Source organism: Dermacentor albipictus, chromosome 8, assembly GCF_038994185.2.
Source record: "Dermacentor albipictus isolate Rhodes 1998 colony chromosome 8, USDA_Dalb.pri_finalv2, whole genome shotgun sequence".
NCBI classification, from domain to species: Eukaryota; Metazoa; Arthropoda; class Arachnida; order Ixodida; family Ixodidae; genus Dermacentor; species Dermacentor albipictus.
In genome coordinates this window covers 90,059,155-90,082,890 of record NC_091828.1, presented here as the reverse complement: position 1 = coordinate 90,082,890, position 23,736 = coordinate 90,059,155, and the positions used below count along the sequence as shown (strand labels likewise).

The following is a 23,736-nucleotide window of genomic DNA, read 5'->3' as shown; positions in this document are numbered from 1 at the left end:
GCAATGCGGGTTTTACGATTTCCGTCGGTAAATCGCAATCGACAGCGCCGTTACGCCTGGATTGGGCCTGCTCTTAGTGACATAATGACATATACAGTTGACCTCTCTCTTTTCGTCATTGCTGACTCATACGAATAATCTCGACGAAGCCACAAATGTATGTTTAGCTAGGGAAGCAAATGATCTCTGAGCTCGCACGACCTGGTTGAGTGAAAAGCGAAGTGTTCATTTTTTTTCTATGGTCTCTGTACGTCCGTCGCTAGAACGTCGTCATTTCGCAGCTTCACACCGTGCACACTTGCAACTTTAAAAACGCTCAGCAAATGTTCGTGGTGTCGGCATAGTTATCTGTCGGAGCCAAGCTCACCTATACTGCCTGGATGTCGTGGGAAACAGCCACAGTGGAGGTCGCTCAATGTGCTAGTTGCAATCGGTGCTAATTGTTGTTTTGTCATTCTTGTCGGCAGCAAGTAATATTTACTTACAGAAGGCTTTTATGTTCGTTTAGCGAATCGGGATGTAGTACGGTATGTACTCAGGCTGATTTTCCTTTGCGGCATTTTCTGGAGTCGAGTGGCGTGCCTTACTTTGTAACTGAAACATTGCAGGGGCGCCTTCGCTGTCGCCCAGACAGCTGGAGTTCACACTGACACGTGTACTTGTTTATCTTTTTCGGGTGACCGCTTTTCACAGTCATACAAATGTTATCGGTGAGAGCGGGACGCTCCCGCATGTATAGGAAGTTTCTCAAATGTTAACAAAAAAAAATTTTATTATGGGCCACGTGCCAAAACCACTTTCTGATTATGAGGCACGCCGTAGTGGAGGACTCCGGAAATTTCGACCACCTGGGGTTCTTTAACGTGCACCAAAATCTAGGTACACGGGTGTTTTCGCCCCCATCGAAATGCGGCCGCCATGGCCGGGATTCGATCCCGCAACCTCGTGCTCAGCAGCCCAACACCATAGCCACTGAGCAACCACGGCGGGTTTCTCGAATGTTATCGATAGTTTTACCCGCAGTCTGTCGTCGCCAAACATTGTGTAATCTGATTGCATATATGCGCGACGTGAATGGTGTAGAACATTCTGGAAGACAAGCGGGAACCAGCGATTAGTCTCGAACCTTCGATGGCTCGTGCATAAAAGCTGACGCACTTGACCCGCTGAACAGATTTCGGCGATCGCCGACATTGTTTGCCGCTATCTTCGTGCTTTAAGTGTAGCCTGTTTTCGTGGGCACAGGTTCGGCCAATAAAAGTTAGTTTCGTCGTTCACAGTAATGCTACTGTGTTCTTTGCTGTCACTGTCACTACTACGCGACAATACTGACGCTGTTTGTGTACACGCACCAGTTAAAAAACAAGGACGCAGTCGGCCGCTATGTACGTACCGCAGCGCGGTCTAAGAGGAAGACAGGCACCCCACAAACAGGGGGTATCACCGATTTTGACCATTCCGGCCATTTTTTGGCATTTTTGTAGTTGTACACACACTTTATGTGTTTAAATAACGCATGCAACTTGAAATTCTGTTGGCGTCCCCACTGCCTGTGTATGTATACGTACGCCTAGCACAAGGCACACCCTGAAGCAAGACATGCAATTGCGAAGCGTGATATTCGCCCTAAGAACTACACCTCGTGCCCCATTCGAGGCATGGGGTGTTGTGCGTACCCATACTGCTTTATTACTAATTCACTTTACGCCACAGGTGCAGCGGGTTCAGGCCAAGGATTAGCTTGTAAAGCGTTGCCGAAGCTCTTCTTCCAGCCATTCGTCACGCCGAAGGAACCTCCGTCATGAGTTGCTGCGCCTGCGGTTGCCGTAATAGTCTCATTGAAGGAAGAAAAATTTTTACGCTGCCGTCCGGCATGCATGAGGTGGAGCAAAGATAGATGGGTGCACGGGATAGGTCAAGCGAAATTCGATGGGTCGCCATCAACGCCCGTTTGCGAGGTAGCTAGGAGGCTTCTAAGTAAAACACACAGTGTATCCGAAGTATTTATTCCTAAGCTTTCACACTACGCGATATGTTGCCGCGGATATCCCGCGCTCCTTCGTTGGGCACCATTTTGGCGCACTTTTCTTACTTGAGCAGCAGTGTGGACTTTTTTTGCGTAAGCATTCTTTGGCGAGGACCACAAGAAAATTTGTCCGTCACGCAAGAACTGCAATGCCTTGTATCAGCACAAAAATTCTTAATTTGCAATGTTAAGAGATTTAATCGTTTTTATAGTGAAAATGTAGATGATTGATACCTTTATAAGTGATAAGGACGAATTGAAACAAAACATATGAAAATAATCAGGGAGAACACACATGATACATCAGGCTCCATAGAAATGCAAGGGGAAGTTAAGAGTGGGTGGGCAGAATTGAACTTCGGGGGTCAGCCAACTTGAAATTTGGTGAAGGACCAACTTGAACTTTGCATGTTGGACAACTTAAGTTTGGCGGTTGGCGAACTTCAATTTTCGGGATGGGTCAAGTAAATACGAGCGTAGGCCAACTCTAATTTGCAGGTCGACCAACTGAAATTTATGACTGAGCCAGCTTGAATATGGTGGCGCGCCAACTTTAAGTTTGGGCGGGGGAGAACTTAAAAAGTTGGCGCTGGGCCAACTTGAAATTTGGAGGTGGGACTGTTTGCAATTTAGGGGTGGCCCAACTGAAATTTCAGTGCAAGCCAAAAAGATTGAATTATAGTAGGTGAAGCAAAAATAACTAAATTATAATTTGCAGCCACATGTAGCAAAACCTTTAGCAGAAGGGCAGTCCAGCAAAAGAAAGCAGCACAATTTAACCTCATTACAGTGCCGTCGCATCTGACACGATTCACCTTTGTTATATCCAATATTCGTTATAGAAATATGTCTGTTACATCCTGATATCGGGAAGAAACACTTTAAATTTCGTTGGTTATATCCAATAGTTCGTTATACTGCGGCTTTATTGTATTATAGTAGTTAATCATTTGTGCACTCTGTGATCCTTACCAGTATTTTTCAATACTTTAGAAGCAGTGTAGCTTCATTTAACACAGAAAAAGCAAAGACAAGTTGAACATGTCATGTCAGGGTTCCTGCAACTCAGCAATGTCCAATTCAGATCAAGAAAAATTAGAACAATACGTTCAACTTTATTTCTGTTCCTGCAGAATACACTACGGTAGTAGGTGAAGAAAAAGAACTCAATGCGGAGAAACTACAACAGGTGTTGAGGTCAAATCATTGCTTAGAAGACCATATATTTGCACGGAGTTCACATATGTTTCACTAGCTGTAATTTTGCAATTATAAATAGTGTTTTCGATATTATGGCAGCCTATGACTACGTAGACGCTTAGTTGCAGCGGGATATTCTCAAGTAGGAGGGCATAGGCACTGATTTCATTGAGCTACTCAAGACAATATATCAAAAGAATTGAGGACGGCTTTGCTTGAGAAACCGGAAGATGCACGGAACTTGGGGAAGCTCACACGTTACGGGAGCAAGAATGGCCTCTGTTTCCATTATTGCTCACGCTTTATCTTGAGGGCACAAAAAGACGAGTGGAAAGTCGCAAAGAATTGTAGTTATCATATGCTCGTAACCGGACGCTACTAATGCTTGTTATACTGACGAACAGTGCAGAAGAGTTAGAAATACTTGCGAATGACTGTGGCAATGAAGCGACGTGTGCAGGCCTTCGCTTTAGCATTTGGAAATTGGGAATTATGGTCTTTCATAAACACATAAGTAATAAAATGATATCAGCTCAATACGACGCAACACTCATAATTGAGCAAGATAAATAATTCATTTATACATTACCGAATACCTGCTGCAACACGGAGCACGAAAATCTGTGGATAAAACGGAAGGGGAACGAGGTTGTAATGTAAAATAGAGCACTTCGGGACAGCAATAAATATGAGGTGCGACAAGTAAGTTAGAAAGGACACATTAGGATAGCGCTGACATTCACAAACGCAGTTGTTCTGTGCCTAAATCCAGAGATCTTGTCTCACTTGGGAGTTAACGAAAGGTTGGTCGGCCCACTGTTTTGAGTGCTCAAGATCAAACCAGGAATTCAGGTTCACATAGGTTGGGTATATTTTTTTAAATATATGGAAGGAAGGAAGACAAATAGCATTTAGGAAAGCGTCAGTGACGTGAATGATAACAGATCAGCAGCTAGAAGAGTTGAGCCCTAAACGCATTATACGCAATGCAGGAAGAAGTAAAGAAAGCTTGCTAACAAGTACAGTGTAATTGGAAGTACGAGATACTACCCCGGAGTCATCAAAAAGAATATTCGAGAATTATAGATGGCACATTGGCTGTGAAGAATTGAAAGAAAAAAAAAAGGTTCATGACGTTTCAGCAATACGGCAAGCAGGGCGTTTCTAAATAATGTTTTCGCATTAACACAGAAAGCAAAGTCCTGGCTTTTGAAAACCAAGCTTACTGCTTGAGAACAAAATAGCGATATATATTCGCAACATTATGATACATGTGTATGCTGCAATAAAGAAAAAAGAGGCAATTCAAAGCTTCGGGAAATTTGTGCTCCGCGATTTATGCTCGCCAATCTCACAGCCATTGAACGTTTTAGAAATAGCATAGGAAAAACAACACTGAAAACATTTGAACATTTCTTTGAAAAAATAGACAAACAAAAGTGGAGTTAGTACATGCCGCATTAGATAGGGCCACCTCAGCGTGCCAGCCTTCCTTCATCTGTATTTATCTTTACGCATTGTGTACTATGTTTCTTGTACTTTGCGCGTCTGATGTGTTGAAGCTCGCTGTTGGCTGGTTTGTCTCAGTTCGTGTATTATTTCATCTCTGTATTTGTCCCGTCTGTACGCCTGTTATTCTTGAACCCCATCGTGGTATCGCATGCATGTTTGCAAACAAGTATACGTATGTGTCAAGATTCCGCATAGTGTTTTGTGCAACATGTCTTTGCCCTTTGTGTTCTTTTATTACAGGGAGGCTGGAACTATTTGCGCACTTCATTACTCCCTTGAACTGACGTCGCACTAACTTTGTCTTTATTCATACATTTTTCATTTTTCCACAATATTTTTCCGATGTTTCTATAATGACTAAACGTCTCGATCATAGGCGACTAAAGGTGTTACTTTCATTTGAATAAGAAACTATCCACATCGTAAACTAATGCCATAATATTGGCCAAAACTGAAGAAAACGTTCAGTTTCCAGAAACGTGCAGCTGAAAGCTTACGTTAGCTTTAACTCACTAGTACTAAATAGAAACAAGGAGATGTTCGGAATACTGGTGAAAGAAACGATTAAGCGATTGGAACAGTATCGTCACAGACTTTTTTCACAGATATTATTCACCTCAAATACTCTACGACATAAACCATGGACGGTGCAGAATGCTTGAGTGCAATATGCTAAAACGTAAGTAGCTCATACCGGCTGGGCGACTACTTATTGGCTTTCCAATTAAAATAGGTTGCACATGAAAAACAAATTAAATTTAGCCACCATCATCAACAGAAGCTATTATTAGTTTCAGAAAGGCTACCTGTCTCCCCTAGGGATGGCCGGTGAATGTTATTTTTACAACGTGCTTCTGACTTCCTTAGTGCAACGCGTACATGCTGAAGTTTGCAAAATAATTGGACAGTCGTCGGCGTAAAAAGTTTACAGGTGGGGATTCCGCAAAAAAATGATTTTTTGAATTGTTTGTGCGTCCATCCCGTAATGTTGTGCAACATTGCGATAATTGCCTATACTAGTACTTGCCAGTTAGAAGACCATGTTGCCGAGCCAGGGTTAAGCAAATAATGGCTTACTTCTATTTCACATTCCACTCCTAATAAACTCTGCTTGCCAGTAGTATTTCATTTTATTTCAGCATTCTTCTTTTACAACAGAAAAAGAACGCTAGGGCAAGAACAAAAAGTTGCAACATAGCAGCTTGGCTAACTCCTTGCCCCTTTTCTTGGCAACAGGCAGAGATTCATACATGCATACATACATACAGAGTACCGATAATATACATATACACATACGCATACCAAAACACGTTCTGCTATAGTTTGTCAATGAGAGAGATAAAAAAGGAAAGAAGTGCGCACATATTAACCAATGCAGAAAAAAAACATACGTACATATATAGCATTTTCTTGAAACATTTTACAACATTCCGATTTCTGACACTTGCCATTGTAAGTCATACAGACACTCAAACAAGGGTATAATTTAGTACAGTACCATGCTTTGGTACGAAGGATATTCATCAAGATATATAAGCACAATACCCTCATATAAAGCATTTCAATCAAATTGCGCAACCATTTATGGCAGCGGTTCCATAAAAATGCGCTGTATTGTGACAGTTGTGCTGTCAACGTTCGCTTAGAAATGTCATTTAGGCGTATATCAACATTATGTAAGGCATTTAGTAATTTCGCTATGCGATATTCTAATCTAGCGAATCCGTAATTTGTTCTTGAAAATGGCAACAGCCAAGCATACTTTTGCCTCATATTGTACAGTAGATGTGTGGGGAAAGTTAATTTGAATAAATCTAAGAAAACTGTGTTCTTGAATAGAAGTGTTTTTGCACTTTAAAACAATTAAGGTTTGTTTCGTACGAGTGTTGTACGGGAATCACGTTAAGGGAGCGAAATATTGCAGTTGTATTAGCATCGTAAGACGCATTCGTAATATTGCGAACGGCTTTCTTGTGCAGGACAAGCAGTTTATGATGATTTGTTTGGGAAGTGGTTCCCCATACGAGGTTGCAGAAATTTATATGAGGAGAAAGAATGTTGCTGCAGAATAAAAGTTAAATTTTAGGGGTTAAAACATGCCTGCATTTGCATATTATGCCACAGACCCTGGCCAATGGCGTTGAAACTTGGGCGACGTGATGATCCCACAATAAATGCTCATTAAAAACTACTCCTAAACTCTTTACTGTTTTACAAGCTCTACCCTATCTGCACCAAGATTTACCAGTATGTTCCTGTCTATTTTTTTTTCTGCAAGCAGAATAGCTTTTGTTTTCGTAGTATTTATTTCCGTGGATTTAATTTTACTTCATTTAAGTAAGCTAGTCAGGGTGTCATTTGCCAGGTTTACAAGGGCAGCCAGACTAGGCGTCTGGAAAAACAAACTGCTGTCGTCGGCATAAAATACTAATTGTGTATTTTTTTTTCGCTTATACGAATGATGTAATTTATGTAGATGGTGAACAATGTTGGCCCAAGAACGCTGCCTTGTGGAATTCCTCGCAATATTTTTTGAACAGTTGACTGGCTGAATTTAATTGAGATGCGCTACTTTCTATGTCCTAAATATGACTGTGTAAGTGCTAATGGAGTGCCGCGAAACCCATAATGTCGTCATTTATCAAATAAAATAAGTGATTAATACGTTCGAACACTTTGGAATAGTCGATAAAAACTCCTATTGTTACCTTTTTATCTTGAGAACCATTAAGAATGAATTCCTTTTTTGATAGTAAAGCAAGCTCTGTCGACATTCCTTTTAGAAAACCAAAGTGTTGCTGGGATATGATAGAATGTTTCTCGCAAAATGATGTAACCCTACTATAGATATTTTTACTAGTGCTTTTGAAAAGCAGGTAATACTGAAACTTGTCTGTAATTTGAAAGTTCGTTTTTGTTCCCGGATTTAAACAGTACAGTAACTTTGCCATGTTGCATTGCTGCGAGAAAGACTCCAGTAGATAACGCAATATTGGATGTATGAGTGAGGACAGGTAATAGAAGATCGAGCACAAATTAATGGGTGTTATTTTCAGCCCATTATTGTCACGTGATGAGCTGTTTTTTAGGGACATGAAAGCGAAGAAAACCTCTTCCAGAGACGTTGGCTCAAGAAAGGCTGAATGTTTATTGGGTAGTACACCCAATAACTCAATTGCGGTTTTGTTGTAAATGCTTGAGACTAGAGAAGTAAAGTATTCATTAAAGCTGTTTGCTATAGCTCCTCGCCCTTAACAACTTGCCACCCACAGTAACTTCCAACTCATCTTCGCAGTTTTGTCTTGAAAGCTTGTTAAGTTCACGGCAGTTTGTTTCGCTTCGACCGTTTGCTTGATTAAACCGATGTTCAAAGTATGCAGGTTTCGTGCTCTTCAAAAGTTTAGTTACACCATTGCGGCATTTCTTGAATGCGGCGATATCATTAGTGGCCTTTGCTTTCACGAATTCAACATACAATGAATTTTTCTCGCGAATAATTTTGAGACACTCATTCGTAACCCATTGCTTGCATATTTTAGTGGACATTCTTGCTTGTTTAAACGGAAAACGGCAAGTATATGCTTCCTTCAGAATGCTTGTGAACGTTTTATAAGCGTTGTTTGCATCAGTTACTTCAAGCAGGGAGCTCCAGTTTATTTTTTCAATTTTCGACCGAAATTCCCCTAATGTTTTGCTGTTGATTTCCTGTACGAGAAATGTCTCATCGTGATTTGTGTCCTTAAAACAGCGATAAAAACGGCAGAACATACAAATCGGTAAATGGTCACCTAAACTTGTGGCAATAACACCTGAATCTGTACAGTGTTCAGAAGAATTTGTTGTAAATGCATCTATCAAACTATCAATGAGATGGCCGATGCGTGTAGGTTCCGTAATAACATCAGTTCAGTGATATGACTCGAGAACCATTCGCAATTCACAAGATTTCGGTGTCTGGCGTAAAAAAATTGATGTTTGAGTCTCCTCCTTAGTAAAGCGCAATTCGTATATGTGGTGCCTCCACATATATGTGGTTCCTCCACATTGTTCACTGGACACGGACTGTACTTCGGATGCTGCGGTAGATGTAATCTTTCTGTGGCGTTAATGCTCTACGTCATGTGGAGTTTTCTGTATAATCACAGCTAGAGAGATGCACGAGCCTACAGTTTCCGAGTGGAATTAGAAGCGCTCAAATGCCAATTCAGCTGAGCGCCGAGTCATCTGAGCGCTAACAAGGGCTCATTTGCTTGCACAGTTGTATGCCGAAATAGCAAGACATGCAAGCGCAGCTGTCGTTCTGATGAGGATGGCCAAAATTTTCACCACAGCTGTAAGCGACGTGGCCGCGAAAGGTCTCACGGGTGAGGCGCTGTCGCTGAGTGGTTACGACGTTGCGCTACTCTCTTAGAGGTTGCCAGCAGCTGTAAGGATGGTAGAGCATGCCCTATTTTGTGAACAGCTTTCAGCCAGCCCTCGATAACGTAGGGAATAAGAATGAAATGCCAATCATATGTCTTCGTGCTTCGCTTGAATGACTGCAGTGGAGTAGCGTTATGAAATCTTGCCCGTACACGATTATCTATCGACAAGGGAGAAAAAAAAAATTAAACTGCGGGTTTCTACGTGCCAACACCACTATCTGATAATGAGGCACGCCGTAGTGGAGGACTTCGGAAATTTCGACCAACAACGTGCACCTAAATCTAAGTACACGGGCGTTTTATCATTTCGCCCCTATCGAAATGCGGCCGCCGTGGCCGGGATTCGATCCCGCGACCTCGTGCTCAGCAGCCCAACACCATAGCCACTGAGCAACCAGGGCGGGTGACAAGACAGAGAGAGAGAAAAAAAAAGATGCATAGAGAGGCAGGGAGATTAACCAGATGTAGTTCCGGTTGGCTACCCTGCGCAGGGGGAGGGGTAAGGGGATTAAAAGAGAAAGAGAGTGGAAGGGGGAGATAGAGAGAAAGAGAGACGAGCACGGAGAAACCACTTCTATCGACATATGAAGTTGTGCTGGGAATACTGTCAACATAAAAAAATATATGGCTGCGACTTCCAGGGTCGCGGCGGCTTTTCCGCTTGGCGCAGTTCCCGCGTTTCTGGTCGGTGGCGTCGAATCGAGATATTTCGCCACAGCCGAAAGGTTCCTCACTGCCAATCGTCTGTTTTTTTGAGCGGTTTCAATTCCAGCGACGAAACCGTGGAAATAGTTGCGCTGTGCGTGCAAAGCCAGCCAAGCAAGTCGCGTGAGAACTTTTCTGAATCTAAGTGGAGCTCAAGCTAGCCGAAAGTTAAAAATAGGGATACCTTTGTGCCTAACTGGCCTCTCTGAAAGGTGCACGCACTTGTTGGCGACGTCGCTGCTCTAGTACAGGTGAAATAAGCTTGGCTATTTGTGACCCTTGATGGGCGATTCCGCACAACGACTCGTGTTGCAGTACTCCAAAGTGTGTTCCCAGAATAGATTGGAAGCAACGTTCATCGCGCTTTCAGAGGCTAAGTACGCATATATTATGCGCTGAAATAGCGAGGCTAAAGACTGTAACATTTGCCTCGTGAGTGTGTCTTGGAATAAAAAGCAAATGAGAGTTCCCTTGGTGAGTCAGGGTGAACATTTCTCTTTAAAGTTAGCTGACCCATTTGATAAGTTCATTCGCGTTCGATGACTGGCGCTTGTTCGTACTTGCAGCAGGCATTATTTGACGTAGGCTTCGTGCTTGGGAACACAGTAGGCACCGGCCGCCCGCAGGAGTTAAACCCCAGTGAAACGTGAGAAGGGAATACCAGCCAATCGCACCAAGCTCAGTTTCTTTCAACAGCTTTCCAGAATTTTGCGAGGTTTTTGTTTTTTAGAGCAGGTCACTTTTATTAATGTGAATGCATAACTTGGGAACGAGGTGAACCAGTTGTAACGAAATTTAGCTGTTCGGATGGTGTCTGAAAGCAAACTAACGGCGTTTGCACACAGGACGAAGGCAAGGCTGGAACGGACGCGGTTTGCAGTCGCTTCTAAAGTTATGGCGAGCAAATGAACTGACAACCCACCGCGTTTAATGAGGAAGCAGCCTCGTCTGCTTACTCCGCCAAACTAAAGCATGCTAGCAAAATGGTATGTCACCTCGCGGTGTATCATGCGTCAGGAACAGCTTCAGACCGTACGATCTGGTTATCGTTCCCGCTACGTGCTTGCGAAAAAAGCACATTGCCAAGAATATGTGCTGCTTAAAGCATTAGTAACACTAATGCCTGGTCAGAAAGCGAAAGTGGCAAAAGAATATAAAGCTTAAGCGTGCATCCCTATAATTTCATAGGGCGCCTACCTAAACAAAGGACGCTCCACGATTGGAAACACCAGCAAGATATTCAAAAATGCGAGGGCAAACCAGACACTCTTTCCCCCTATGTTTTATTGGCCAAAATAAGGCATATGCATGTATGCGTGCTAAACGAGAAAAAAAAAGGGTTGACCGAGGGGCCTGATTTTTATTAATCATATCGTAAGAAGCGAACAAACATTGACACCAAGGAAACAGGGGAAATTACTTGTACTTACTAAATGATTTAAGGAAATGATAAATAAATGGAAATGAAGGTGAATGAAAAAACAACTTGCCGCAGGTGGGGAACGATCCCAAAATCTTCGCATTTTGCGTGCGATGCTCTACCAATTGACCTACCGCGGCGCTCTTTCACCATCTCTTTTCTTGGGTAGTTATGTTTTTTAATAGAACCCTGGGAACATTACCCAGCGCCACCACTCATAAACCTTGGTGGCGAATGTGGAACATCCTCTCTGCCACAGGCTTCACGAGTGTGTGACCTATTCGGTTGAAGGGGACTGTTCAATGAACCCACGCATGGCACCTGAAGGCATCAATGTTACCAGAATCGAGACCTTCGTTGCGTAATAAGCGAGAAGAAATGGGGTTAACCGAGGGACCTGGTTTTCAATAATCATATCATAAGAAGCCAACAAACATGGACATCAAATATGCCTACTGTTATAAGTGCCTCACGTTATTTTTTCACATAGTCTCCGTGCCGGTTCATACAATACTCCCGTCGCAGCACTAAATTTGAGATAGCCCTGCCAAAAGTCCACGACGCACGCGGCCTTCCCAAACGCCCTGTGTAATGCAAATCTTCAGAACATTTGCCAGCGCACAACATCACCGCCTCACACTTCTGAAAGCGAGATACATTTCCCCATACGTGGGCTATATTATCCTATGGATTTCGATGGGCGTTCGTCCCTTGTCCCATAGAAAGCGAATCACACCTCGTTGCTCGTAAGGCAGCGACGTGTCAATAACAACAGCCATTTTCAACAGCTGACAGCAGCGCCTTGCCGCCGAGCAACCTGCAGATAAGGCCGGGCTGCTGCAAAAAAAGGTCTACCACTGGGAATGCATATGTTGACTGCCCATTTACAGCCTTAATTTGGCTACAAAAAAAGCGGCAAATACACTCCGCTTAGCCCTCGTCTCTCTCTCTCTCTCTACACACACACACATATATATATATATATATATATATATATATATATATATAAGTAATGTTATACTCACCGACAAGAAAGAACTCCGGAGCGAAGTGTTTTGCACAAACCAGCATATAGTATCGGTCACATTTTCCCAATGGGCAAGTTTCCTACTCAAGTCACTCTCCCATGCGCGTCGTCTGCCTCCTTCGGGAATCAATGAAATCATAGTATTTCCACAATGCACCATGTAATTATGGATGAAGACATTAATAATGTAAATAAGAAGATTATGACACTGCTCTCACGGTTTCTTCTTATCTTCGCTTAATAAAACTTCTAAAATGCATGAAAGTAAATGGAGATGTCAGTTCCGTCAAACAAAACGTGCTTTCATTCCTTCACGAGAAGTTCAGAGAATGCATGCACGTTTAAGTTGATGGTTCTGTCGCCTCCAAAAGTTCAGCTGGAGTAGTTGTAATTCTAGGGAAATCTGTCGTAACACAATTCAAGGCGTCTCGCATTACATCCTCGATGGAGTGCGGAACTCGCAGCTATCCGTGCTGTTTTAGTGCTCATTGGACACAAATCGTCACAGTCGTGGCCAATCTTTTGTGACTCGAAGGCACTTCTCCAGTGTCCGCCGTCCCCTTTCAACCACTGAACATAACGTGCAGTTACTTGCGAACACCCGACTATTTCACGGTCATACAATCGACAAGAGGCCCAAGATCATCGACCAGTGGATACAGGGTCACTGCGTAATTTCGGAAAAATCACAGTGCGAACGTCGCTGCCCGATGAGGCCCGACGATGCCCATGTTATACCAATACCACTGTTGAGGAGATATGCAGCCATGACGGTTCGCTCTCACGCACGCGAGCTTACGTAGACTCTGTGGAACACCAGCGAATTCGCCAACGCACGTCTCCACACATCTAATCCACATGTGCAGCCCTGTCTTCCACCAAGGTTACCCCGAGTGGAAGCAACACTCTTTTGACACCTGTGGCTCGGCGTCGTATTCCCGAAAGCCTATTCCTTCCGCACTGGAATGGCCGACAGCACCTCTTGCGACAACTGTGAGTTCGAGGAGACGATCAAGCACCTCCTCCATGATTGTCCCCGTTGCAGTGTGTCAAGAAAAGTGCTCGCGACTGCGCTCGAAAAAGTGGACAATCAGCCTCTCACAGATGAAAAATTTCTAGGACACTGGTCCAGGCGGGCTTCGGCACACAAAGCTTTAAGCGCTCTGGTCAATTTCTTAAGGGTTTGTCAATCGTGCGACTGACTTTTAAAGTTGTAGTGCGCAGCATCTCGTTACTCTGTGAATTTCTCTCACTTTTTTATTAGCTTTTTTCGCCTTTTCATTCATTTATTTCTTTCTTCGGCACAGCGTAGCCAGGCGAAGCTTACACTGGCCGGAGCCAGTGTAAGTCACCCGTGGAAATTATACCGGTCTGCTTATTCTCGTGCTTCGTATAAAAATTTGTATATTTAGTCAGCTCTGCATCTTTCTGGCGCAGTTATTGGTCCTTTGTTTTTTTCGTGCTGTTTTCCCAAGTAAGGTAAGTATGTAATGCTGCTTTTTTCTGTGCATGTGTCTGTGATTTGCTCGTTGATTTATTATTTTCTTTCGCATTTCTTTGTTTCCTAGCCTTACCTCTTCTACTACTTTTTTCTCTCCCTCCAGGCGTTGTGCCCCTATCGGTGGCAGCTGTCAATTTGCTCTATCCCTTTTTCCATATAATAATAATAATAATAATAATAATAATAATAATAATAATAATAATAATAATAATAATAATAATAACAACAACAACAACAACAACAACAATATTCTTTATTACAAATACTCAAATTGTACACATGATTTTGCCAGGTCTGCCGAAGCCTTCTGTGGACTTGTATGGCATTCTAATAATAATAATAATAATAATAATAATAATAATAATAATAATAATAATAATAATAATAATAATAATAATAATAATAATAATAATAATAATAATAATAATAATAATAATAATAATAATAATAAAATTAATAATAATAATAATAATATCAGTTGGAAGTGAACGTCTGCCCGTGGTCTTTTATATTGTCCGTGTCCTAATTCCTGTTCCACAATATTCATTATAATGAGGGCCTTTTAACTGTACACTTTCGCAAATGGAATAAGTTAACAACCAACCGTGAAGTATTGTTTTGCCAAGCTTTTGTTGGACATATCCCTGCAAAATGCAATGCATCACAAGTGCCATACGGAGTCTCATGCCTTAAAATGCTGTTTGAAGCATGGGAATCTTAGTTCCAAGCCGATAGTTGCATTATTGATAGGCTGGAGTAGAGATTCATCGGTGGATAGCATTTTTAAGCCAATGGTCAAGTAATAGCTTTTATAGTAATTTGGCGATAACCATGTAAAAACAGTTTGTAGTTTTACAAATTTATTCACCTTGACCAGAGAGGGCTGCCAACAATATGTTCCTATTTGCATTGGGGGGCAGTTGTTTTTCGGCGATACATGGGTAATATCAATCCTGAACCCTATCTTTGCACTATCTGTGTTATTGTTTTTTAATTATTTTTTGTAATGCGAGCCCGCAGCATTGCTTATGAGAATTACGTCATCTGAGAGGATAGTGTAACATTTTTCGGCAGGTTGTAAAATAGTGAAATATACTCACCGCCGCGACAAAGCTTATGGACATTTTTATTTTTATTGTTTTGCCGTTTACTTGCTTATTGATTAAAATTATGCTTCCGTTTTTCAAAGCTTTAGGTGTAATTTAAGTCATCAGGCAAGAGGCTATATTGCAATTCCGTTCTGCGTTATTCCGGAAGGAGGAGGAAGGCTCATGAACGGGAAAATTGTCATACACGTTCATGTAGGACGCAGCTCCAAAGGAAACACATAGGGGTTTCTCAGAAAAAGAATGTTTCGCAGTAGAGGAAAATTTTCCCTCCACCGTAAAGCTTTCTCTCTGAGAAACCTGGAGCAGGAGGGTTCCTTTGCATCTCCGTACTACAGTCAGGAGTGTGACGATTTTCCCCTTTCATGGCTATATATTGTTTCAATAGTATTGAATACGAAACTCCGCGTCTTATCCTTTAACAAATTATATTTGATTCAATCCTGTATGGCCATATATTACCAGGTTATTTTAACTTAATGTATACTTTGATATTGAACACCGCTTTCATATTTTAAATTATGGCTAACCCTCAATGTATCATGCGCTGTCATTGACAGTTCTGATCCCTACAATATTGTGCAGAGCATGGATAGGAGAATAAAGCCCACATTTTGTTAAGAAAAACAAAGGTTTATGACCAGATTGCACTACATATAACGGAATTACTACGTAACAGTCCTATTCCCCGTACGCTACAGTGGAAAATTATTGCTGTTCGCTCATGGTTGCCGCATCGTAATAGACCTTGCTGTCACTCAAAGCGAAAATTATTACTTTAAAACTTTGACTATCACTGTAACCTCGATTTCAGTAGAAAGCTTTCTCTTATACCGTACATATTGCACAGATTGGTAACTGACTGAAAATAATACGTCGTTGGCAACAGAATTTGCTATATGCTGTCGTTCCCGATATTCAACTTTTCCTCAACAACGTTGCTTTTGCATGCGTGACTTAGGGCGGTTGTACTTTCTGGTAGGATCAAACAACTTGTACAGGCCTCCTTCAGAAATAAATGTGTAGAACAAGCTAAGTGCGCCTTTTTATAGTTCTGAAGAAGAGAACAATTGCGTTGTTGAATCATCTATGTTGCGCGTTTATTTGAACTGTTTCCTTCAACGAGCCTGCGCATGCCTGTTTTACAAATGAATGTGCCAGATGAGATTAGCGAATCTTTTAATAGTTCTATAGGAAAAAAGAATTTTGTGTGTGAAACATCTGTCGTGTGTTTATTTGTAAGGTTTTTCTTGCAGAGTCGAGTGAGTTTCAACACGTGCATAACTAACTTTTAATTAAAAAATGCTTTTATATCCCGTATTTTAAAATCTAATATAATGGTACATACTTGAACGATTCTTAGTGTTTCAGGAATGCCTACTTGTCGCACATGATAAATGCCTTCAACCCAAAATATTGAATTTATTGCGAAGATATTTATTGCCTATGTAGGTCCAGGTGCGCGTTCATGCGAGAGCGATATTACCTCATCCATTAAGAGCCGTTATGAAACCGTGTTGTCAGCAGAATGTAGCTTGTCCCCATCCCTCTTTTGGAACCACACTTTGGAAGAAACCATGAAGCACACAATGAAGATTTTTTTTTTGTCAAAATTTCTTTATTGGAAGACTCGTTCAGTGCGCGCAAAAAGAAAGAAAGAAGTGGTGAGAGCAGATATTATTTTACAGGAAATAAATACTGCGATGACAGGACTGTATTACAATGACAGGACAATATATAACATTGTAAAACGCGTATAGCTTAAATAGCACAAGGGTGTTTTCTAGCACGCACACACGTGGATCCCTGCGAGTGAGGGCAGCACGAGAAATTGTGGAGCCCATACATTGAAGTCGCTTGTGTATTTACATATATTACTTTGATGTGCACAACCGAAACGTTTTGATCTTGTATATAAATACAACCGTTCCCCTTGTTTCAAGAAATACAACGTAACTAATACAATGCATTCACAACAACCGAACACAGACAATAACAACATTTAAATAGCGTGAATGAAAACGCATTTAATGAGGTAACCATGTAGTCATGCCGGCATATAGGCCGAAGTCTTACGCAGCGTAGGAAACCATTGTGATTTGCAGCGCATTTAGACGAGTCTGCTAAATCACGTTACCGATTCCGCTCTCACTGTGTCTCTCTATTGGCATGACAGCTTTTGGCGAAAAGACATCCACACTTGCTGTCCCTTTGATCTCCGAGAAAAGTGTGCTCCCACAAAATGTTAATCCATTGTCACATTTCGTGGCAGCAGGATGTTCCAACAGAGAAAAGTGATGCGTCACCGGCTCAATGATATGCGCATGCTCTCGCGCTGCCTGTCCAACTGGAAATGTCTACGAGGACATCACGTGCAGGCAAGCCTTTGTACCAGTGCATCAGTGAACACGCCTTCTTAGTGTCTAGCGCAACATGTATCGAAAATGGAGATCTCCTGTCGTGTTCGTAATGCCTCAACATGTGACTGTATGCCGAAGAATATGTAATAGAATATGTTCACTAAACCACTTCTCATGGCATCACCACAGAGGGAGCCTCAAACAGACTACTTGCAGAAGCCTGTCGTCATCAAAAGAGAAAGAGAATAAAATGACAGTTCGTGTTACACAGTAGAAGGGACTGTCCTTTGGGAAACTGGGCAACACATCGACATCAGCATCGCAGTTGCCTGTGTAGCAAACTTAAGCAACGCGTTCGCCACAGGCTCACATAAATTTTCATGCGTGATGAAAGCACAAGGCGTCGACTCATTGAGCGAGCACATAGTGTGAATAAGGCATCTCACTTTTCTGTACACGTGGCCTGTCCGCTCGCGTTCATCACGTTCATTGTTACGTCATAGGTGTGCATGCCCAGAGTCTTGACGTTCATTCGCACCACATTCAATATAGATGGACGTTGGGACGCCTAGAGAAGTGGTGGTGAACGCTACATGCCAAGGTTTTTTTTTTTTTTACAGCTACCTGCATCTAATTAGGGTACTGAGTAATTCGGGCCTACTCAGGGGTCTCCGGAGGCAATTAGATTAATTTTTATACATTGCACTCCACTAAAACGACGAGCAAGCCGAGCGCTTTCATCGTGCAACTCCGATGGACGCCTGCTGCATTTGTTTGTCATCAGGTCGCGTCACAGACAATACGTCGCTAGAGCTTGTGCAATTAGAGTGCCACTGCCAAGCAGACGAAGACCTTAAAAGCAATGTGCTCGAACAAGTGAACAAGGTGCAGCATGTTTTGTCCTTCACGAGACTCAACCAACACTCTCGGCTAGAAGTCATTATAACGCTTATCTGAACAGCGGAAAGGCACGACATCACGCAACCTTCACTTTTATCAGGCGCCAACCCCTAGATGTGATTATACACTGTGGTCATCTTGGGCTTCCTTCTCAATGGAGCAAGCAAAGTGGTGTTGGCTGTCCCATTCAAGCCGCGAGTCAACGTGCCACGTAGTTCGTTTGAACTCTGCGATATAGCTAAGAACACACGCGCAATGTTCCGCGGTTTCATGGGGCCGTTCACGAAATTATGCAGCTGTGTCTCTTGGCACCGTTGCTGTAGAGCCTCTTGTGCGAGTGGACCTGCGCCGGGCAGGACTGCCGCCGCCGGTTGGAGGGGGTCAGGACCTCGGGGAGTTTGCTCTGCATGAGCACCTCGTGAAAGACTTGCGCCACGTCGAGGCCCTCGAGCGCCGAGCACTCGACGTAGCCGTGCTCCCAGTCGATGGTAGCCACGGTCTCGGCCACTTCGTAGCCCACGCGGCGTCTGAACGCCAGGTCGGCCTTGTTTCCGACGACCACCACCGGTGGCATGCCTTTGCCCAGCTCCGAGCGGGCTTCTTGGATTTCGTTGCGAAGCCGACGAACCTGAGGAGGAATCCCAATGAAAGACGTCAGTTTGGTGCCGTTTCGGCAGAAAGCGCCACGATAGTTGCGAAAAACTATAGGGATTGAAGAAGAACGCATGTTGGAAAATGAATCTTGGCAGCTTTATTTTACGCGCTGACGGCGTGTTTAGTGATGCATTTCCCGAAGAGCACGATTAGCGAGGTGAACCACTAACGAAATGCTAACGCACTTTACTGCTTGTGTAACAAAGGTTAACGAGTGTGTGTATGACGCTCGGCTCGGGAAGGCAATAACCTTCGGTACAGTGATGAAATGAGCCACTTGTGCGAGACACGGTTGGGACTCTTTTGACGTGGTTGTTCATTTGAATATGTTAAAGATTTAAGGAACAACGTCAATGGGCCTGCAGCGTGCTTGTGCGACGAAAGCTGACTGAGCCTGTTGCCATGAGAGAAAAACCAGCCATATATATTTATGTTAAGCATCGCTAATATTTTCTACCTGTAGCAGCCCATTTTGCTTTATTACTGGCTTGCTCTAGTATCCTGTATGTACAACGTCAATGAGTGAAAGTCATTCACAACATATTTCTTTTCGTCGATAACGGTCAACAGAATATAGAAGGGATGTTCAAAGTTTATAAATATTAGAGACAAAATGTGAGCTCTGAATAAGTCACGAATATTGATCAGTCTATGAAAATCTGCAGACTTACTTCACAGTGTAATGCCTATAGATTTTCGGTACATTGGCTGAGTAATTTTTTTTCTGGAAGTTTCCATGCGCGAAGAAGACGACATGTCCACACTACAGTATGTTTACTGGGACTTCATGGCAAAAATTTGCATCCTCCGTCATCGCAATCTAATGGCTGTTATTCCCGTTTCGATCTGCTGCAGTTTTCTTAGAATGGCTAGCGTATATATCCAAATTTCAAACCAAAATCTTTTATGCTGTAATGCAATCGACAACACTGCGTTGTTTCCGTCTATCGAGAAGTCAGGCAATAAGTCCCTTTAATGTCATCATTGCTGGCTCCAGCAGGTCCCTAGAATGATCGTCTTCTGGGAAAGCTTTTGCTACAGCGAGCGTTTTGCTTAGGCCTATCTGGCTCAGCGTGGCGGCGTTCTAATGTGTTTATCATCGGCTTCAACGCCACTCAAAAAAACACACGCGGCTGTGGCTAAGATGCCGAGCGTGACTTGCAATAAAGCGTGACTTGCAATAAAGGAAAAAATTTCGTTGCTCCGTAATTCTGGCACTCCACTCCCAAATGGGCAGTTTCACTGGCGTATTTGGAGATCCTGGTGGAGGCGGTTGAGAAGTTTTCTTTTTCGTTTACGCTGCAGCCATGGCGACCACGGGGAGGACAAGGTGGCCTAACGAGGGCAATTAAAAAGCGTCGTTGGGCGTCATTGATGTCGGCGACACAGAATGGGCGAACGGGCGACATGCATACAGACTGACAAAGCAACACCAATTTAGTGCACTTAAATTCTGTCGCTCCCATATACATGCTCACCAAATTATTACCGGCAGAACTGCACCACCAAGAGCTGTGCCCACTGAGGTAAAATATAAGTTTAGGTGACGGCAGGTTTTTGCCGTAGAATAGGCGCACGGAGTGCCAGTTCATGAACAGGACAATGAGCTCTTTCTTTTCGTTGCAAGCAACAAGACGTACCTCCCATTTTTGGAAGACAGTAGGATAAATATAGCTACCCGAGAACTAGTTCAGCGCCGTCTTGTTTTTTTTTTTTTCGAACGTCATCGAGGGTGTGCGAATGCGACCAAAGTTCGGGTGGAACGGAAATGATGCATCGCTGTATTGTCTCGTTCGGAAACACGCGCTTGCGGCGACGTCAGCAAAGCCAGAAATATTTCCATATAGTTTTTTTCTTATTGTAGTATACAGCGAAATATGCCGGACATTCAATCCGTGCGAGATACCCACTTTCTATCTTGCACGGTCGCGCGAAACGTCTGAAACGAGCATCATTCTGCAATGTCGTTGCAGCACTTGAATGAACGTGTTGATGCATAGAGCGCAATGCCAACGCTGCAGCCTCTAGCAGAACCAAATACACGTCAACTCTTACGTCATCGACTGGGCGAGTAAAAGACTAAAACAAACAAACAAACAAACAAACAAAACAAATCTAGTGGGCCTCCTTAATTCGATGTTCCCGTGTGCTAAGGACGGACCAAGGTGTTTGTTTTCAGAAGATGGAGCCTTGTGCTGAAACTCTAGGAAAGCCTATGGATATCCTGGGATGACAAATAGAAGAGAATCAGTAACGTTGTTACGTTAATTCAGTCGTCGCGCTTTGTTTGAGATACGGCAATATCTGACATCCAAAATTTACTCAGTGTGTAATATAGAAACCAGCAACGGTACAATTTTAAGCCAGAAGCTGCAACAACTGCACCGCTGTGCTGACTTGTTACAGTTTCCTGTTGTTATCGAGAGTAGTAAAAATGCCACCACCATTATCCCTATCCAGTGGTTAGCGTTTAACGTGTATGTGTGGGTACAGGGTATGAGCCTTGTTCTTTGATGCAAACCGGGGATCAGTGCGTATGGGCTCCTCTTCAATGACAAAACAAAATTATTAAACATTTCTCTGGTGCAGAGCGGAATCGAACCCGCGTCATGTATGGGCAAATAATCTTGTCTGAATATATATTCAGACACGCGCCCATGCGCGGATTCACATCGGCTCCACTAGGTGGCCGTCATCGCGAATAGTGTTACAGTATATGCTCGCGCAGGAAGCAGAGTCCGTCTTTTGCGACGTCAAACTGCGCATGCGTGGCGCCCTAGCGGCTGAGGGTCGAAGCAATATGGCAGGCGCACTGTGGGTGCACGGCCGGACTCGACTCTCTCCTCCGAGTGAGTGGTGCACGGCCGTGGCTTGTGCTGCACTTGCCAGTGGAATAGGGCACCAGCCGTTTCTCTTAGACTCTTACAGACCGGCAAATATCCGCGTCTTACCGTACTGCATAGTTTACCCCGACGTATATCGCGACGATACCTGCCCGTCCAGCGGGCAGACCTACACTATAGCACACATTCTCCGGGAGTGCGGGTCGAGATACCCCGAGTTCAGCAAGGAGGAGTGGGACTGGCGTTTGCGTAGCCCCACTCCATACAAGCAAGTCCTGTCTGTCCGGCGTGCCCGTGACGGGGCCGGTGGGCTAGACCTGCCAGTCGCGACGTGGGACTAGCCAGGTGCGCGACGAGTTCGCGTCCTCGCTGGAACTCCAATATAGTTCTTTCACTCCCTTGTCAGCCTTGCCATTTTCGCTGAAGCGCGCATGGAACGCCTTTCGAACATTATTGCGATCGAAATTTGGCGCGATGCCAATGTCGTCTCTCGTTTACGGTTGCACCTCCCATGACCATCCCAGCAGGGCGATGCGGGTTTTACGATTTCCGTCGGTAAATCGCAATCGACAGCGCCGTTACGCCTGGATTGGGCCTGCTCTTAGTGACATAATGACATATACAGTTGACCCCTCTCTTTTCGTCATTGCTGACTCATACGAATAATCTCGACGAAGCCACAAATGTATGTTTAGCTAGGGAAGCAAATGATCTCTGAGCTCGCACGACCTGGTTGAGTGAAAAGCGAAGTGTTCATTTTTTTTCTGTGGTCTCTGTACGTCCGTCGCTAGAACGTCGTCATTTCGCAGCTTCACACCGTGCACACTTGCAACTTTAAAAATGCTCAGCGAATGTTCGTGGTGTCGGCGTAGTTATCTGTCGGAGCCAAGCTCACCTATACTGCCTGGATGTCGTGGGAAACAGCCACAGTGGAGGTCGCTCATTGTGCTAGTTGCAATCGGTGCTAATTGTTGTTTTGTCATTCTTGTCGGCAGCAAGTAATATTTACTTACAGAAGGCTTTTATGTTCGTTTAGCGAATCGGGATGTAGTACGGTATGTACTCAGGCTGATTTTCCTTTGCGGCATTTTCTGGAGTCGAGTGGCGTGCCTTACTTTGTAACTGAAACATTGCAGGGGCGCCTTCGCTGTCGCCCAGACAGCTGGAGTTCACACTGACACGTGTACTTGTTTATCTTTTTCGGGTGACCGCTTTTCACAGTCATACAAATGTTATCGGTCAGAGCGGGACGCTCCCGCATGTATCGGAAGTTTCTCAAATGTTAACAAAAAAAATTTTTATTATGGGCCACGTGCCAAAACCACTTTCTGATTATGAGGCACGCCGTAGTGGAGGACTCCGGAAATTTCGACCACCTGGGGTTCTTTAACGTGCACCAAAATCTAGGTACACGGGTGTTTTCGCCCCCATCGAAATGCGGCCGCCGTGGCCGGGATTCGATCCCGCAACCTCGTGCTCAGCAGCCCAACACCATAGCCACTGAGCAACCACGGCGGGTTTCTCGAATGTTATCGATCGTTTTACCCGCTGTCTGTCGTCGCCAAACATTGTGTAATCTGATTGCATATATGCGCGACGTGAATGGTGTAGAACATTCTGGAAGACAAGCGGGAACCAGCGATCATTCTCGAACCTTCGATGGCTCGTGCATAAAAGCTGAAGCACTTGACCCGCTGAACAGATTTCGGCGATCGCCGACATTGTTTGCCGCTATCTTCGTGCTTTAAGTTTAGCCTGTTTTCGTGGGCACAGGTTCGGCCAATAAAAGTTAGTTTCGTCGTTCACAGTAATGCTACTGTGTTCTTTGCTGTCACTGTCACTACTACGCGACAATACTGACGCTGTTTGTGTACACGCACCAGTTAAAAAACAAGGACGCAGTCGGCCGCTATGTACGTACCGCAGCGCGGTCTAAGAGGAAGGCAGGCACCCCACAAACAGGGGGTATCACCGATTTTGACCATTCCGGCCATTTTTTGGCATTTTTGTAGTTGTACACACACTTTATGTGTTTAAATAACGCATGGAACTTAAAAT

The 23,736-nt window shown here is 43.7% G+C and overlaps 2 protein-coding genes across 2 annotated transcripts in view; one reads left to right on the top strand and one right to left on the bottom strand.

The window, feature by feature from the left end:
• The window catches only part of LOC135911343 (uncharacterized), a 609,973-nt gene that overhangs the window by 258,585 nt on the left and 327,652 nt on the right, over positions 1–23,736 (top strand). The gene's annotated exons all lie outside the window — the stretch shown is intronic.
• Positions 16,527–20,373, bottom strand: LOC139048487 (GTP-binding protein REM 1-like). Its single transcript, XM_070522888.1, has 2 exons — positions 20,314–20,373; positions 16,527–18,809 (listed from the first exon to the last, which is right to left on the bottom strand). Exon 2 carries the CDS (start codon positions 18,753–18,755, stop codon positions 18,462–18,464), a length of 294 nt encoding a protein of 97 aa, XP_070378989.1. The 5' UTR covers positions 18,756–18,809; positions 20,314–20,373; the 3' UTR covers positions 16,527–18,461.

Bases quoted from the DNA above. Each gene is read 5' to 3' on its own strand.
- LOC139048487 (XM_070522888.1), bottom strand. From the start codon at position 18,755: ATGCCACCGGTGGTGGTCGTCGGAAACAAGGCCGACCTGGCGTTCAGA.